At 37.8% G+C, this 18,402-nt stretch overlaps 1 protein-coding gene across 5 annotated transcripts in view; it reads left to right on the forward strand.

Moving 5' to 3' along the window:
- The window catches only part of fxr2 (FMR1 autosomal homolog 2), a 156,363-nt gene that overhangs the window by 43,548 nt on the left and 94,413 nt on the right, over nt 1–18,402 (forward strand). For all 5 annotated transcript variants that reach the window (XM_067399868.1, XM_067399867.1, XM_067399869.1 and 2 more), the window contains exons 5-12: nt 1,335–1,483; nt 3,224–3,317; nt 3,405–3,521; nt 3,654–3,824; nt 4,776–4,854; nt 4,983–5,140; nt 5,301–5,387; nt 6,648–6,867. In XM_067399868.1, the coding sequence (XP_067255969.1) occupies nt 1,335–1,483; nt 3,224–3,317; nt 3,405–3,521; nt 3,654–3,824; nt 4,776–4,854; nt 4,983–5,140; nt 5,301–5,387; nt 6,648–6,867 (1,075 nt within the window). The remainder of the gene's footprint in view (nt 1–1,334; nt 1,484–3,223; nt 3,318–3,404; nt 3,522–3,653; nt 3,825–4,775; nt 4,855–4,982; nt 5,141–5,300; nt 5,388–6,647; nt 6,868–18,402) is intronic.

Here is an 18,402-nt window from a genome sequence, read left to right on the forward strand (position 1 = left end):
ACAATTTCAGATATGTAAACATTGTTTCATATCCATATGTTATCAGATAATTTTCTTTTATCAGATAATTTTCTGTTATCACATTTAAAAGTAACTGGTTCTGTTCAGATTTTCTGGTAAAATCTTGGTTCATCCAATAATTTACCTTGGGTGGTTTGCTCTGATGATTGGTTCTGTGAGGACTTGTGCTGACAGAGAGGCATTGGCTTACTGTAGCTATTTTAGCCAATCACGAATGTTTATTGCGAAGCCAACCATAGAATACTGCATTTTTTTTATTATACACTACTTTTTTCTTTTTTTTTCTTTTTTTTTGGTGCTATGTTTTTGTTGAATTTGTATCGCTTTCATAGGCTATTGAGTGAATAATGTATAGAAATCCTTTTAATTTCCTTAATCTGACCAATTTTAAATGGAATGCTGCCCCTCCCTCAATTTACTGTCCTCCTGCGTTACCACCCATTTCCAGCCCTGATTACACTAAAAAAACGCTGAACGTAAAAAAAAAACACAAGTTCCTGTTCAAACCTTCCTTTGCACACAGATTTTAACTAATTAGGTTAACGCAGCACATGGGTGACAGTCAGACCTCTCACTGGGACACTGTCTTCTCCCTCTTGCACACTTTACTCTGATATTGGGGCAGGCGAATAATAGGACTAATTTTTTAGACTTGACTTTTGACTGCATTCAAGGTCAAGTGTAGTCGGGTGTTACCCTGATATGAGATGTGGTAGCTCTGTGATTATTATAGGGTTTGTTATTAGGCAGGAGGGGCATTAGATATATAATTTTGCCCTTAAGATGCCTTCAGTCTCACTCAGCATGTGCTGTGCTAGTGTGTCTTGTCAGAGTGACTAATTACTGTCATTTTGAGCTAGTGGTCTAGCACAACAAAACCATCTGTGAGCAGCTTCAGTCTGTTTGCTGTGTCAATAAAGTGGTGAGGCTGTGAAAGAGGCCATTGTGACTTGTGTGATAAACAGTCAGCTGGTCATTACAGCAAGATCAACCTGACAGGGTGATCAAGAGCCAGATTCAAAGATGACTGTACATTTATCCCTCTTGTTGCATGGCTAATTGCCAAATAAGTAAATAAGAGGTGATTTAAAAATTGTTTTTTTGAGTTTAAATGATTTTATTAAATGGTCAAATATACATCTTAACAGTCATTATACAAAAATATTTGATCTCAGAATACTGTTTGACCAGAGTAACAATTGGCATAATAATCCAATTTAACTACCTAAAACAATTAATAAACATAGGTTAGCATGCAGACATTATATGTGTGGTGGGCATTGTGGTGATTTTTTTTTTTTTTGTCCTTTCAGTTCTATGTGATCGAGTATGCAGCCTGTGATGCCACATACAATGAAATTGTCACATCAGAACGAATCCGTCCAGTCAATCCTAACAGCCCCTCCTCTCAAAACTCCTTCTACAAAGTCCCCATCGCTGTACCCGAGGATCTCAGAGACATGTAAGTCACACATGCAGTGTTCTGATGGTCCATTTTATAATGTTTATACAACTCTTTATTGCAGTGGTTCTGTGGGGTCACAGGTCTATTCTGACAGGGAGGCACACAGCTAGGGTTGAGTATCATTTGAATTATAGTTTTGATTCCAATGTGGTAATAAAAAGAGAAAGATTTCAAACATATTGTTGCAAAACATTGTTGCAGCTGAATACCTTATCAGCAGAATATCAGCAGCTTAAAGAACAACTAACCAATAAACTAGACTAATATAAATTTCAAACATTCTTAAAGACAAGTTTATAGTCAGTAATACAATAAAAAAAAAAAATTGACAGTAACACAAATACAACTGAAAATAGTTATATTAGAAATAGAAATAAAATGTTAAATAACACTGCAACATTTTTGTTTTTATAAATAAAATATAGATTAATCCTTATTAAAGTTACAAAAGTTATTCAGTCAAGATCGAGTTTTTTTTTTTTTTCTTTTGTTCTTTTGTTCTTTGATTAACAATAACAAGACAGATGGCGGTTTATTAGTCTGCTGTCACTTTAGGACCTAATTAACAGATCCAATATACTGTTACACATGCATTTTCTTTCTCAGCTGTTTACGTTCAAATAAGACACACATAGTGTTTGTCCATTCAAGTGTAAGAAGATGTGAAAGAGAGCTCAATTTAGTCTTCGTGCACTATTTTTGTGTGCATGCTGGATGTGCCCAGAACAGAAAACGGTGTGCGATTGCCAAATTGAGTTCTCGCACATCTTGTGCTTGAATGGTTTAAAACCACATTGAAATGCGCACACACAGGAATTAAGTAGAACTGAAATTCTTAATTTTATATCAAGTATCCAATTCCAAAATTGGAATCGAGTTTCAATTCCTAACCCTACACACAGCAGGGGGGGAAAATGCTTAATGCAACTAATTATGTAATAATGCATATTTAGTTTTATAACTTTTGAAATATTTATCTTACAATACAGTCCAAATGTTTAGGGTCAGTTTTTTTTTTTTTTTTTTTTTTTTTTTTAAATTAAATTAATACTTTTTTCACAAGGATGCATTAAAATGATCAAATGTGACAGTAAAGACATTTCTAATTAACAATTATGAAAGATTTCCTTTTCAAATAAATGCTGTTCTTTTGAATCCTGAAAACCTTTAAGAAATATGAATCAGCACAACTATTTTCAACATTGATAATAACATTGATAAGAATTCTTGAGCAGTAAATCAGCATATTAGAATGATCTCTGAAGGATCGTGTGACACTGAAGACTTGAGTAATGATGCTAAAAATTCCATTTTGCACCACAGGAATATTTTTAAATTGTAATAATTCACAGTATTATTGTTGCCACTGTATTACTGTATTTTTGATCAAATAAATGCTGCCTTGGTGAACATAATACGTATAAGAGACTTGAATAGTAGTGTATATCTGCACGTATGTTCTGTTGTAATATGTCAAAGACTGTGCGTCCTCCCAGTGGTATTGTCTGTCAGTTGTTTCAGGCTAAACAAATTAAGCCAATGCCATCTTCAATAGATTGTGTGACATGCTTAAAAGCAATGAAAAACTTTGGGTAAAATAAAATATATATGAATTATATTAAGACAGACCAGCTGTACCACTGCTGTATTGAATGTGTGGTTTGGAATTTTGGAAGAATTCATTTTTTTTTATTTAATTACATTTTATTTTTATATTTTCTTATTTTAATGATGCAGTTGTTTAACTGAGAACATCCACAAAGACTTCAGGAAAGCAATTGGAGCCAACTGCATCTTCTACAACACCTGCACACACCAACTAATTGTCCTGGTCAGTGTTTAATTCTTATTTATTCTTGCTTTATGATGCATAAATATGCACTGTTGTGTCTGAAGGTGTTTGTCTGTTTCTCTACAGTCCATAAATGAGTCCACGGTGAAGCGAGCAGCCCTACTAAGTGACATGCATTTCCGGAGTATTCGCACCAAACTCATGCTGATGTCCCGTAACGAGGAGGCCACCAAACACTTAGAGGTAAGTGTCCTTTATATGCATGTTCTTGTAGAAGTGATTCTGGTCATACTGGAATTCCCCCTGTGGTTTAATTAAACTGTTTTAATTAAACATACAGCCATCTCGACATTTTTGTTTTTGTGTGTGCCAAAGACAAGTAAACAGCTGGCGTCTGCGTATCAGGAGGAAGTGAGGGTGCGTGAGGATCTAATGGGTCTGGCCATTGGTTCTCACGGTGCCAACATCCAGCAGGCCCGCAAAGTTCCCGGCGTCACTGCCATTGAGCTGGAAGAAGAGAGCTGCACATTCAGGATCTACGGAGAGGTCTTAATCTTTTCTTTAAGATCTTCTTAGGGGTGTAACGGTACATGTATTTCTACCAAAAAATTTAGGTATGGGTCGGTCTTTTCAGTACGCATGTGTACTGAACGAATACAGTGTTTTAACCGCTGCACTTGTGGTACTTTTCTGTTTGTGGAACGTAATTTCAAACTTGGAGTTTCACCCCAAGGATGGGACAATATAAATTATATAGACATACTTTGTTACAAGCACATCTAAAAAAAAATAGCGAAGGACACAGAATGAGCTGCTGCTGTGCATGGTCCAAGTTGTCTTAAACATGAAACATTTTTGTATTTCACTTTATATTAAGCACTTAATAAACCTACACGGCTTGCCCTACAGTTAGATGTGTGTGTTGTGTAATGCAATGCGTTTTCCTCAGCGCACAACTTACATCTTACTTTCCTATAAATGTTATAAATTCACTCAAGTATTTCTCAAGCATTCCTGACAGAAAACAAGTCTATATTTAAATGAGTCTATATTTAACTTTGCACACTTTAATGCAGCTTGTCAAATAGACAGTGGTTTAGAATGGGTTTGATTAATTCTAACCTAAATATAACCTAATTTTAAATTAGTTTGCTAACACATTTTGCATGTCAAAGTGTAAGCACTTCAGATCTCTTCCCCCAATTACAACACTATAAACTGCAGTGTATGTTGCTGCCAGTTGCAACAATGAGACTTTTTTTTTTTTTTTTTTTTTTTAATTTGAAGACGTACATAATTTGTTCAGTAAACCACTAAAACACGGTTTGTTTTTTCCCCTGCTGTACCGAACCGTGACTTCAAAACCGAGGTACATACCGGACCGTCATTTTTTTTGTGTACTGTTACACCTCTAGTTCATCTTGGATTGTTTTATAAAGATGCATGTAAGGTGAGTGACAGTAGTGTTTTTGATGGGTTTTGTCTCTCTGACTCAAGACCCCAGAGGCAGTAAAGCAGGCCAGAACTTATCTAGAGTTTAAAGAGGATTCCTTCCAGGTTCCAAGGAATCTCGTAGGTGAGTTGGTTTTCTGCTTATCATATTTCATTTGGACCTCTGGATGCAGTTTGTGAACAGACATTAGCTACGCAACATTTCTGAAAATCTGGCCCAAATGTTCTTACCCAATGATTCTTTTACAACAGGCAAAGTTATTGGCAAAAACGGCAAAATTATCCAGGAAATTGTAGACAAATCAGGTGTGGTTCGGGTCCGGATCGAAGGAGACAATGATAAAAAGCTGCCCAGGGAGGAGGTAGGCAGGCAGGGGGCTGGCAGAGACAACATTGTCAGCAGCCAAGAGGTGAATGAGCCGCCCACCTGATACAACAAACCTCTCACTGTTATGGCTAAATAAAACCTCAGTGAGGAAACCAATACATTATTAGTAACAAGCAGCTTATTTTCATGCAAGTGTTCACTAATATCGCAACTGCTATCCCTCCTCTTCCTTTGTTTTTCAGGGAATGGTTCCGTTTATTTTTGTTGGAACCAAAGAGAACATCAGTAACGCCCAGGCCTTGCTCGAATACCACGTGGCCTACCTTCAGGTTAGTCACCAATCCTTGAAAACTGATCTAGGAACAGGTTTTATCCTTTTTGTGCCTACATTTTACCTTAAGGGTTTTCAGCTTCTGAACTGATTGCAGTTGCTTAAGGGTGTCTGCAAATCCCATGTGTTTGTCTGATATTATTAAAGACTCAAAAGTGTACAAATTTTGAAACCTTATTGGCAACATAAAATTGCACAGATATATTTTACCACTAAAGTTCATTTAATAAAAAAAAGAGAGAAAAAAAAAGAACCGTTGTCTCTCGACTAGTCAGCTGATCTCTTCCAAGGAAAGTGGTTGGTCACCCTTAACCACAACCTCCTTTAGGGGTAGATTTGGTGGGGGAGGGGGCAAAGTGTGGATTACATGCTATGTACCCAGGCGCCTCTCAAAATAGACATTTCCTATCTCCGTCTCACCCCAGCTCTACCACATTGCCCCCCACCATCAGTGTGCAGCAGCTGTTTCAAACCAGCAGCTGTCACATTCTGATTTGACACCCTCAAACACTTTTACAGACATGTTTGATCTAGTGAAATCCCACCACAGTAAATGCTGTCTATGCAGATAATCCTGCTTGATGAGATGAAGGACTGGCACTCTCATAGCCAATCATTTCATCTGCCGCCGTCTCTATAAGAAAGACTTTAAGTGCTTAACTGTGTATTTTGTTTTGTTTGTGTAATAGTCAAACAAACAAAATAATAATACACAAAATAATAATAATATACTATATACTATATTATAATTATACATTTTGTTGTCTTTTATATTGTTGGTTTTATTATATATTGTATTATACTATATTGTTTTATGTGTATCGTATTATATTATCATTTATAATTAGATATTAAATTATCCTGTATTTTATCAAATTATATTGTCAGCAATATAAATAGTATATTTAATTTTTCCCTGTTTGCTTTTAAATAATGAAAACCAGTAAATATATTTTATAATGATATATTTTATTTTGTTTTATACTTTAAATTATATTATATTCTTCATTGTATTATAATTTATAATTGTATGTTGCATTATACATGTTTTATTATATTATCTTATTTTACTTATTGTATTTTATTGTTATATGCTATATTGTCAGATATTAATAGCCTAAGCAGTTTCTGCTCTTATGTTACTAAACAATGGCAACCAGTCTGCTTTATATCGTATTATCTTTTGTGATAGATTTCTGTTTGTGTTTTCTATGACTGCATATGTAGTTTAAGTGCCTGACACCTCTGTTATTGACAGGAGGTGGAGCAGTTGCGTCTCGAGCGTCTACAGATTGATGAACAGCTCCGACAGATTGGGGTGGGATATCGTGCACCCCCCAGCCGCTCTGGTTCAGGGGCCGCCGGCGAGCGTGAACGAGGCTACCTCACGGACGAGAGCACCAACTCTCTGCAGGCCACACGCACTTATGGAGGAAGAGGACGTGGGCGAAAATCTAACAATACATACTCTGGCTATGGTGAGACTACAACTCCCATGATGCTCCTCTGTCTTGGACAGTCTTTACAATCGTTAAGTCTGACGTCAACTGTGGGATTAAATTCACACCAATAGTATTGCAGTCATGGATCACTGAATGTATAATTTCTGCACTGACTACAATAGTGTTACAGAGGAGATAGTTACAGAAACCAGGTAGATTTGATATTCAGTGATTTATTCAAACACTTACTGTTTATTTACATAACTACTTGCATAATACTATAAGATTAATGTTTTAAATATAGCTTTAAAAACTAAATTATAGATCAGGGATAGACAACATCAGTTCCGGAGTCCCGCTGTCCTGCAGAGTTTAGCTCCAACCCTGATTAAAAAAAAAAAAAAAAAAAAGACACCCGTCTGTAGAGGATATGCACGTGACGTCACCGTCGACTGTTAGGACTGCGGTCACGCACGCTGAGTGGCAAAAGACTGAGCAGCAGCATTGGTTTTCAGCGTGAATGTCGCGAAAAACACACAAAACACATTCAAAATGGGAAAGAGCTTTGCGGCTGACTGTACAAATAGATTTGACACAAACCCTGAGGTATATATTTAAAAACTAAAGAAAGCAACAGAAAAAGAAGCAAATGGATCACTGCAATTCACAGAAACAGTTGGACTCCAGCAGAGAAACATGGATTTGCAGTTATCTTTTTGTGTCGAACTGTTGGATTTTGAGGTAAAATCATACCTTATATATTGTATTGTTATATATTATGTTGACGACTCATCAATTAAATATTTTCCATCTTATATTATGCATAATTGGGTGTTTTTAAATAAACAACACTGTCAAAAACTATACTATAAAAGTTTTAGGGCTGGACAATATGACGATATAACATTGATATAAGTGATTAAGCAGATGTAAACCTACCGATATTGTAGTTATATAAAATATTCACAGGCAGATTTCCCGGCGTCAAATCAGGCACATATAAATGTCAGGAAACACGACTCCTGGCTGCATGTCAATATCCATGGATTAGGTTTATTCAACAAGTTGTAAGAAACACTTTCGAGTCCAACCTTTAGGGTAATTCGTTAGTTTTACTCGTGTTTTCGCCGTTTCTCCTATTAATCCAGTTACGCAGCTGGTTCTTTTGCCACTCAGTCTAGCTGAGGGAGCGCGTTTTCGGCGGGAAAGTGATGTCGATGCATACCCTCTATAGTATTAATAATCCTGAAAACACTGATTAGCTGGTTCAGGTGTGTTTGATTAGGGTTGAAGCTAAACTCTGCACTCCAGGACCGACATTGCCCATCCATGTTATAGAAATATGAATTTAAATGGCCAGCAGGTGGTGGAAAGTTACTGTCTTTATGAGTGAGTTTTTCATTTAAATGTCTCATTCAAAATGTTGATTCATTAACGAAGCACTGCTGTTGCTCAGAGGCGAGCGACACAGTTCTGCTGTTTGATACTCCTTTCATCAAAATGGTGCAAAAACACGCTCAGAATTAACATATTGCTATATTGATTTATTTAACAGCTAATCTAATATTGGGGAAAACACTCTTGCTGGTGTGATTTAACTGGTGTGATTGCTATTGCTTAAAGGGTTAGTTCACCCAAAAATAAAAATTGTCATTAATTACTCACCCTCATGCCGTTTTACACCCGTAAGACCTTCGTTGATCTTCAGAACACAAATTAAGATATTTTTGTTAAAATCCGATGACTCAGTGAGGCCTCCATAGTCAGCAATGACATTTCCTCTCTCAAGATCCATTAATGTACTAAAAACATATTTAAATCAGTTCATGTCAGTTTGTTTTTTTTGGCGCACCAAAAATATTCTCGTCACTGTATAATATTAATATTGATCCACTGTACTCGCATGAACTGATTTAAATGTTTTAGTACTTTTATGGATCATGAGAGAGGAAATGTCATTGCTCTAGGGAGCATAGGGCAGGCCTCACGGAGCCATCGGATTTCAACAAAAATATCTTAATTTGCGTTCCGAAGATTAACAAAGGTCTTACGGGTGTGGAACGGCGTGAGGGTGAGTAATAAATGACAGAATTTTCATTTTTGGGTGAACTAACCCCTTAACTTTATCATTTTTATAATTTTATAATCTCTGTTCTAAAATGTGATCATTCATAAACCAGCACCCTTGTCAATGACATACTGTACATGGAAGACAAAATCTATAAATCTGTTTACAAGAAAACAATACATGACAAAATATGCAGGCAAATTTGCAATTTCGAGCAATATACAATGATCTAAATAATTGTGATGGCATATCTTTAACTGTAATTCACAAGCAAATATATTGTGCAAAAGACAGGAATTGAAGAGACAACAAGCAAGCATATTATTATTATTATTATTATTATTGTATGAGTGCTAAAAATATCTAACATTAACATAACGGGTATAGACGAGCCAGGCAAACATAAGAGTGATGTTGTGAGGCCGCTGCATAGTGGCAGTTGCATTTCGCGGTTCCACGACCAGTTTTAGGTGCATTAAAGGTAAATATAACAGTGATGGATCGTCAGACAGGCTCAACTGTGACAGATTGTCATTAGGATGGTGAATTTAACAATAAAAGATTGCCAGGTGGACGTATATACTGGCGACAGGTGGAGTTGCAGGCAAATATACAGTGTAACGTGTCCTGCCACAGAAAGATTTTACCACAGCTCGGAAATTGCCAGCTGTGATGGTTATTTTCCCCTGTATGAGTGTAAGCATCAGTAGCCATGAGTCACATTGAAGTGATGTCATCTTTCTCTCTTCGATTGATTGGTTAGAGGAGGAGCTATAAATCGAGAACTAGTGGACCAATGGTGACGCTTAAGCCCTCCGTAATTTATATGAAACTTGAACTGCGACATTTGGAAATGCAAGACCAGAACGTGGAAAGAAGAGCAAAGAGAAAAAAAAATAAAATAAAATATGACCACATTCTTTGCTATTCTGATCATTTTGCATTATTTGTTTTTTTTTTTTTTAAGGTTTTTTTTTTTTTTTTTTTTTTTTGATCCGTGACCACAATAATATTGGTGGGAATTTAATCCTATAGTCAAGCATCACTTTTTCCAGGTCCAAATGCTCTATCAGATCCCAAAAGCAAATAAAGAGTACTAATATACACTCATGGTGTGCTGTAAAACTACAGAAAATTTCTTCTGAACCACTAGATGGCACAAAAACCCTCAACAGTACTTTTCTCAACTCTTTTGACATGATCACTTGCAACAGTTAATGTTCAGTGTTTCTTTTTTAAATATTATGAAGTATTTTTTTTTTTTCTTTCTCTCCTGTATTTCTTTAGGCGGCCTTTTGCTCCATGTTGATGGGCCTTGTCTGAGGCGGGATGGGAAGGGGGGACTTTTGAGGGGACTTTTTTAGGGCCTAAGCCAAGAATGGCGTAGGGCCCTCTTGATCTAAGGATTATTAGGGCCCAAGCCAACGAAATGGCGAAGGGCCCTCTTGATCCCCTAAGGATTATTATTTTTAGGGCCCAAGCGAATTAACGTGCAGGGCCCTCTTAATCCCCTAAGGTTTTTTTTTTCTTTTCTTTTTTTCTCCGTCTTCCGGGGCTTTTGGGGGGCCTTAACATGCTCAAAAACTTTTGAGAATTGGCACACACATTGGAATCCGCGGCCATCACGGCCGGGCAGAAGCTGGTACCCGGGCATGGCAGGGGGGCTAAACATCACCCCCTTGAAAAAAAGTCTGAAAATTTGGTCCAAATATTAAACACGCTTGCACGTATTAGTATGAAACTCGGTACACATATAGACCTCATCAGGCCGAACAACTTTCGTACTCTAAGTTAAACGCCACGCCAACAGGAAGTCAGCTATTAAGGGTTGTTTGAAAAACGCATGCTCTGTAATTTGATATACTCCTCCTAGACGATTAATCCGATCACCACCAAACTTGGTCAGCATGAAGTCAAGACACTGATGATGAAAAATTGCCAGCGGATTTTTGATATCTCATAGTTTTGGCCGTGGTTGATATTTGAAAAATTGTTGCCATGGCAACACGTCAAACTTTAATCATATTCTTGAGTGTTTTTGAGGCTCTTAACATGCTTCAAATTGCATGAAACTCGACACACGCGTCAATATTTTCAACCAGTAGATATGGACAAAGCCATAGAAATGGGCGTGGTGGAGGGGCTCAGTAGCACCACCTTTTGACAAAAGTGGCGGGTTCGTTTTTCCTAGAGTCACCAAACTGGGTACACATATTCTCATCAAGCCGGAAAATTTTCTAATTTACATTCATTAGCTCCGACCAACAGGAATTCAGCTATTTTGGTTTGAATGTTAATTTTTTGAAAAAAACAGGCTATGAATTTTATACTACTACTCCTACAGGGTTTATACAATTTACACCAAACTTTTTTAACTTTGTGCTAACACATTGAAGTTGTTTGATTGTAAACAGATTTTGGATATCTCAAACGGTTTGGCCGTGGCGAGGCAACAAATTTATAGCAAGAAAAGGGAAACAAAGTGTTATAACTTCTTCATACATTAATTGATTTTGATGAATCTTCGGCTGTGTGTTCGTTGTACAAGGCTGGATGTGACTATTGTGATTCAAAGTTATAGCGCCACCAACTGGCAGCAGGAAATGTGTTACTTTCAGCATGCTTTGAGATCACCCTCTTATTTTTACCTGATTTGCTTCAAACTTCATTGGAATAATGTCAATGCATGGCAGATGTAGTCCTTTGAAAAGAATCGTGATATCTCAGACACACATCAAACTTTAATATTCGTTTTGGATGCTTTTGAGACTCTTAGCATGCTTCAAATTGTTTGAAACTCCACACACACATCAGGATTGTTAGCCAGTAGACATGGGCAAAGCCTTAGAAATGGGCAGGGAGGAGGGGCTCAATAGCGCCACCTTATATTCCAGTAAATGTAGAGTGAATTTGACATAGTTCTTCGATGTTTGTTTAACAGTTTTAACTGCCCACTGTGCACAGTTGCCCTGAAGCCACCGGGGTGGCGGTGGCGGGCCCAAGCCCGGTGGCATCGCTGCTCGCAGCTATATTTAGGGACAAAGGCTGAAGGCCCTATTGTTTTCTTTAGGATTATTATTATTAGGGCCAAAGCCCAAAGGGCTGAAGGCCCTATTGTTGTCTTTAGGATTATTATTAGGGCCAAAGCCCTGTAAAGGGCTGAAGGCCCTTTTGTTCTCTTTAGGATTATTATTATTATATATATATATATATATATATATATATATATATATATATATATATATATATATATATATATATTATATATATATATAATATATATATATATAATATTTTTTTTTTTTTTTTTTTTTTCTAAGTTTGGGAAAGATAAAATACGTTTTTAACACCAGGATTTGGGGATCCTCTGCCGTTCCTCCTTGCAGATCCTCTCCAGGTCTGTCAGGTTGGATGGTAAACGTTGGTGGACAGCCATTTTTAGGGCTCTCCAGAGATGCTCAATTGGGTTTAAGTCAGGGCTCTGTCTGGGCCATTCAAGAACAGTCACGGAGTTGTTGTGAAGCCACTCCTTCGTTATTTTAGCTGTGCTTAGGGTCATTGTCTTGTTGGAAGGTAAACCTTTGGCCCAGTCTGAGGTCCTGAGCAATCTGGAGAAGTTTTTCGTCCAGGATATCCCCCTGTACTTGGCCGCATTCATCTTTCCCTCGATTGCAACCTGTCCCTGCAGCTGAAAAACACGCCTACAGCATGATGCTGCCACCACCATGCTTCACTGTTGGGACTGTATTGGACAGGTGATGAGCAGTGCCTGGTTCTCTCCACACGTACTGCTTAGAATTAAGGCCAAAAAGTTCTATCTTGGTCTCATCAGACCAGAAAATCTTATTTCTCACCATCTTGGAGTCCTTCAGGTGTATTTTGGCAAACTCCATGTGGGCTTTCATGTGTCTTGCACTGAGGAGAGGCTTCTGTCGGGCCACTCTGCCATAAAGCCCCGACTGGTGGAGGGCTGCAGTGATGGTTGACTTTCTACAACTTTCTCCCATCTCCCAACTGCATCTCTGGAGCTCAGCCACAGTGATCTTTGGATTCTTCTTTACTTCTCTCACCAAGGCTCTTCTCCCCCGATAGCTCAGTTTGGCCGGACGGCCAGCTCTAGGAAGGGTTCTGGTCGTCTCAAACGTCTTCCATTTAAGGATTATGGAGGCCACTTTGCTCTTAGGAACCTTAAGTGCAGCAGACATTTTTTTGTAACCTTGGCCAGATCTGTGCCTTGCCACAATTCTGTCTCTGAGCTCTTCAGGCAGTTCCTTTGACCTCATTATTCTCATTTGCTCTGACATGCACTGTGAGCTGTAAGGTCTTATATAAACAGGTGTGTGGCTTTCCTAATCAAGTCCAATCAGTATAATCATACACAGCTGGACTCAAATGAAGGTGTAGAACCATCTCAAGGATGATTAGAAGAAATGGACAGCACCGGAGTTAAATATGAGTTTCACAGCAAAGGGTCTGAATACTTAAGAGACAAGGAGACAATGGGCCTACAGATCCAGTTCTGGCTGCATCTATAATTCAGATTTTTAATCTCCGTATCTGCTTACATATATTTATATATAATCTATTTTTAATCTCTATAATAAAAATGTATAATTCAGATTTTGATCTCCATATCCATTTACATATATTATATATATCTTCCAAGGGTTTTTTTTCCCTCCTAGGACTTTTTTCCCAGTGCTAGCACGCTGGGTTTTTCTCCTAAGGGGTTTTTCCACCCCTGTGAGTCAGCCGACATTGGCTTAATGTAGCACCATCTTGTATATGTTACATATTACCACGCTTGCTTGTACAGCTTATTTTTAACCACTTCTCTTTTTTCTGTGCTTCTAATATGTAAAGCTGCTTTGAAACAATTACCAATTGTAAAAAGCGCTATATAAATAAATTTGACTTGACTTAGGACCATGTGATATTTCAGTTTTTCTTTTTTAATTAATCTGCAAAAATGTCAACAATTCTGTGTTTTTCTGTCAATATGGGGTGCTGTGTGTACATTGAGGGAAAAAATGAACTTAAATGATTTTTAGCAAATGGCTGCAATATAACGAAGAGTGAGAAATTTAAGGGGGTCTGAATACTTTCCGTACCCACTGTATATACAGTGTTGGGCATGTTACTTTAAAAAAGTAATTAGTTATAGTTACTTCTCACAAATAGTATTGGAGTTAGTAACTGAGTTACATCATTATAAAAGTAACTAATTACCAGGGAAAGTAACTATTGCATTACTTTAAAAAAATAAATAAAAACAAATTACTTGGATGCCTCTAATATTAAATATAAGTATAAAAATAAATTATTCTTGATCGACTTGTGACATGAATCCGCTCTTGCTCACGACATGAAATTTCTCTGTACTGTACTACGAAAACATAGTTTCATATTTAGGGGCCAAGCACCGAAGGTGCTTAGGCACCTATTGTTATTGTTGGCGTTCCGTACGCTTATTAGGGGCCAAGTACCGAAGGTGCGGAGGCACCTATTGTTATTGTTGCCGTTCTTTTTAGGGGCCAAGCACCGAAGGTGCGGAGGCACCTATTGTTATTGTTGGCGTTCTTTTTTTTTATTTTTTTTTTTATTCTTCTTCTTCTTCTTCTTCCGCTCTTGAAGTCTATGGCAACCCATAGAACCGCTTGCGGGAAAGTTGTGAAATTTGGCACACAGTTAGAGGACAGTCTGACCTTTGTCCACAGCAAATTTGGAGTCTCTATCTCAATCCCTCTAGCGCCACCAGCTGTCCAAAGTTGCACTTATGTTTATGTTAATAACTTTTGAACCATAAGGGCTAGAAACAAAATTTTTTCCTCTGATTCCTTGGGTCAAGACGAATCGAACGCACCCTATGACGTCATTTTCCGTCATGAAAATTTTTCCGCCATTTTGAATTTTCTGAAAAACTTACTTTTTCGAACTCCTCCTAGGCCGTTACTCCGATTTTCATGAAAATTGAATCAGATCATCTTCAGACCATGCTGACAAAAAGTTATGGAATTCAAGTTGATTCCTCAAACCGTTTTCGAAAAACTCACGAACGAATTGTACGTAGTGCTTGCGAAAACAGAAGTAAGGCTGTATCTCCGCAACGCTTTATCGTATTCAGACCAAACTTGGTACATGTCATCACAAGCATGACCTGAGGTACCATGCAGTGTTTCGGCGCAGCGCCACCTACTGGTGCGGAGATATGAAAAATGGGTATTTTTGCTTATAACTTCTGATGGGTTTGTCCAAAAATCATAAATTTGGTCTCGTTGGATTCGGGGAATCATGCCGAGTCGAATGATATCCAATTTTCCCATATCGGCCATTTTGAATTTTGTGCTAAAATGCTGTATTTTACGAACGCATTAACGTATCTTTACAAAACTTGGTATGGGTCATCAGCACAATGCCCTGAAGGAGCCTGAGAAGTTTCGGCACAGCGCCACCTTGTGGTCAAAAGTTATAACAAAATTTACAAAAATGCTAATAACTTTTGACTGTATTCACCAATTGTAATGAAACTGGTCTCAGTAGATTCCTTGGGTCATGCTGAGAACATAGATATCACATTTGCTATAGTCAGCTAAACTTCCTGTCCGCCATATTGTTTTTCTTCAAAAACCTACTTTTTCTAACTCCTCCTAGACCGTTGCTCCAATTTTCACCAAAATTGAACCGTGTCATCTTCAGACCATGCCGACAAAAAGTTATGGATTCCAAGTCGATAAGTCAAACCGTTTTCATATACCGGAGCAAAGAATTTGAGATGTGATGCACAAATTACCCTTGAAGCTGTATCTCTACAATGCTTTGACATATTTAGACCAAACTTGGTACATGTCATCACAAGCATGACCTGAGGCATTATACAGTGTTTCGGTGCAGCGCCACCTACTGGAGTGGAGATATGAAAAATTGTTATTTTGCTCATAACTTCTGATGAGTTTGACCAAAATTCATAAATTTGGTATGGGTCATCAGGACAATGCCCTGAAGGAGCCTGAGAAGTTTCGGACCAGCGCCACCTCGTGGTCAAAAGTTATAACAAAATTTACAAAAATGCTAATAACTTTTGTCTATATTCACCAATTGTAATGAAACTGGTCTATGTAGATTCCTTGGGTTATGCTGAGAACATAGATATCAAATTTGCCATAGTCAGCTAAACGTCCTGTCCGCCATAATGTTTTTCTTTAAAAACCTACTTTTTCGAACTCCTCCTAGACCGTTGCTCCGATTTTCACCAAAATTGAACAGTGTCATCTTCAGACCATGCCGACAAAAAGTTATGGATTTCAAGTCCATATGTCAAACCGTTTTTGTATACCAGAGCAAAGAATTTGAGGCATGATTCAAAAATGACTCTTGAAGCTGTATCTCTTCAGTGCTTTGACATATTGACACCAAACTTTGGAAGTGTCATTGTCACCTCACTCTGACCATACCACAACAATTTGGACACAGCGCCACCTATTGGTCGAAAGTTATGAACCAGTAAATCCCCATTTTTGAAAATTTTTCAGCTCTTATGCCTAAAATGATCTTAATACGTCTTTAATTGTTCACTGTTGCAGTTGGTCTGATGCTCCCAGCCGTGTTGGCTGGTTTCTTGTGCCGTTTTTGTGCTTGGCCCCATAATTGCTGCTTGCAGCTATATTTAGGGGCCAAGCACCGAAGGTGCGGAGGCACCTATTGTTATTGTTGGCGTTCTTTTTTTTTTTTTTTTTTTAGGGGCCAAGCACCGAAGGTGCGGAGGCACCTATTGTTATTGTTGGCGTTCTTTTTTTTTTTTTTTTTTTTTAGGGGCCAAGCACCGAAGGTGCGGAGGCACCTATTGTTGTTGTTGGCGTTCTTTTTTTTTTTTTTTTTTTTTATTATTATTAGGGGCCAAGCACCGAAGGTACGGAGGCACCTATTGTTATTGTTGGCGTTCTTTTTTTTATTTTTATTTATTTATTTTTTTTTATTCTTCTTCTTCTTCTTCTTCCGCTCTTGAAGTCTATGGCAACCCATAGAACCGCTTGCGGGAAAGTTGTGAAATTTGGCACACAGTTAGAGGACAGTCTGACCTTTGTCCACAGCAAATTTGGAGTCTCTATCTCAATCCCTCTAGCGCCACCAGCTGTCCAAAGTTGCACTTATGTTTATGTTAACTTTTGAACCATAAGGGCTAGAAACAAAATTCTTTTTTCCTCTTATTCCTTGGCTCAAGACGAATCGAACGCAAAATTTTTCCGCCATTTTGAATTTTCTGAAAAACTTACTTTTTCGAACTCCTCCTAGGCCGTTACTCCGATTTTCATGAAAATTGAATCAGATCATCTTCACACCATGCTGACAAAAAGTTATGGAATTCAAGTTGATTCCTCAAACCGTTTTCGAAAAACTAACGAACGAATTGTACGTAGTGCTTGCGAAAACAGAAGTAAGGCTGTATCTCCGCAACACTTTATCGTATTCAGACCAAACTTGGTACATGTCATCACAAGCATGACCTGAGGTACCATGCAGTGTTTTTTTTTGTTTTTTTCAAAAAATTTTCCCATATCGGCCATTTTGGCCGTCGGCCATTTTGAATTTTGTGCTAAAATGCTGTATTTTACGAACGCATTAACGTATCTTTACAAAACTTGGTATGGGTCATCAGCACAATGCCCTGAAGGAGCCTGAGAAGTTTCGGCACAGCGCCTCCTTGTGGTCAAAAGTTATAACAAAATTTACAAAAATGCTAATAACTTTTGACTGTATTCACCAATTGTAATGAAACTCAGTTGATTCCTTGGGTCATGCTGAGAACAAAGATATCAAATTTGCCATAGTCAGCTAAACTTCCTGTCCGCCATATTGTTTTTCTTTAAAAACCTACTTTTTCGAACTCCTCCTAGACCGTTGCTCCGATTTTCACCAAAATTGAACCGTGTCATCGTCAGACCATGCTGACAAAAAGTTATGGATTTCAAGTCTAAGTCAAAACGTTTTCGTATACCAGAGCAACGAATTTGAGGCATGATGCAAAAACTACTCTTGAAGCTGTATCTCTGCAATGCTTTATCATATTCAGACCAAACTTGGTACGTGTAATCACAATCATGACCTGAGGCATCATACAGTGTTTCGGCGCAGCGCCACCTACTGGAGTGGAGATATGAAAAATGGATTTTTTTGCTTATAACTTCATATGGGTTTGTCCAAAAATCATAACTTTGGTCTCGTTGGATTCGGGGAATCATGCCGAGTCGAATGATATCCAATTTTCCCATTTCAACCATTTTGGCCGTCGTCCATTTTGAATTTTGTGCTAAAGTGCTGTATTTTATGAACGCATTCAAGTATCGTTACGAAACTCTGTATAGGTCATCAGAATAATGCCCTGAAGGAGCCTGAGAAGTTTCGGACCAGTGCCACCTTGTGGTCAAAAGTGATTATGAAATTTACAAAAATGCTAATAACTTTTGACTGTATTCACCAATTGTAATGAAACTGGTCTCAGTTGATTC

This window comes from Chanodichthys erythropterus, chromosome 11, assembly GCF_024489055.1.
Source record: "Chanodichthys erythropterus isolate Z2021 chromosome 11, ASM2448905v1, whole genome shotgun sequence".
NCBI lineage: Eukaryota > Metazoa > Chordata > Actinopteri > Cypriniformes > Xenocyprididae > Chanodichthys > Chanodichthys erythropterus.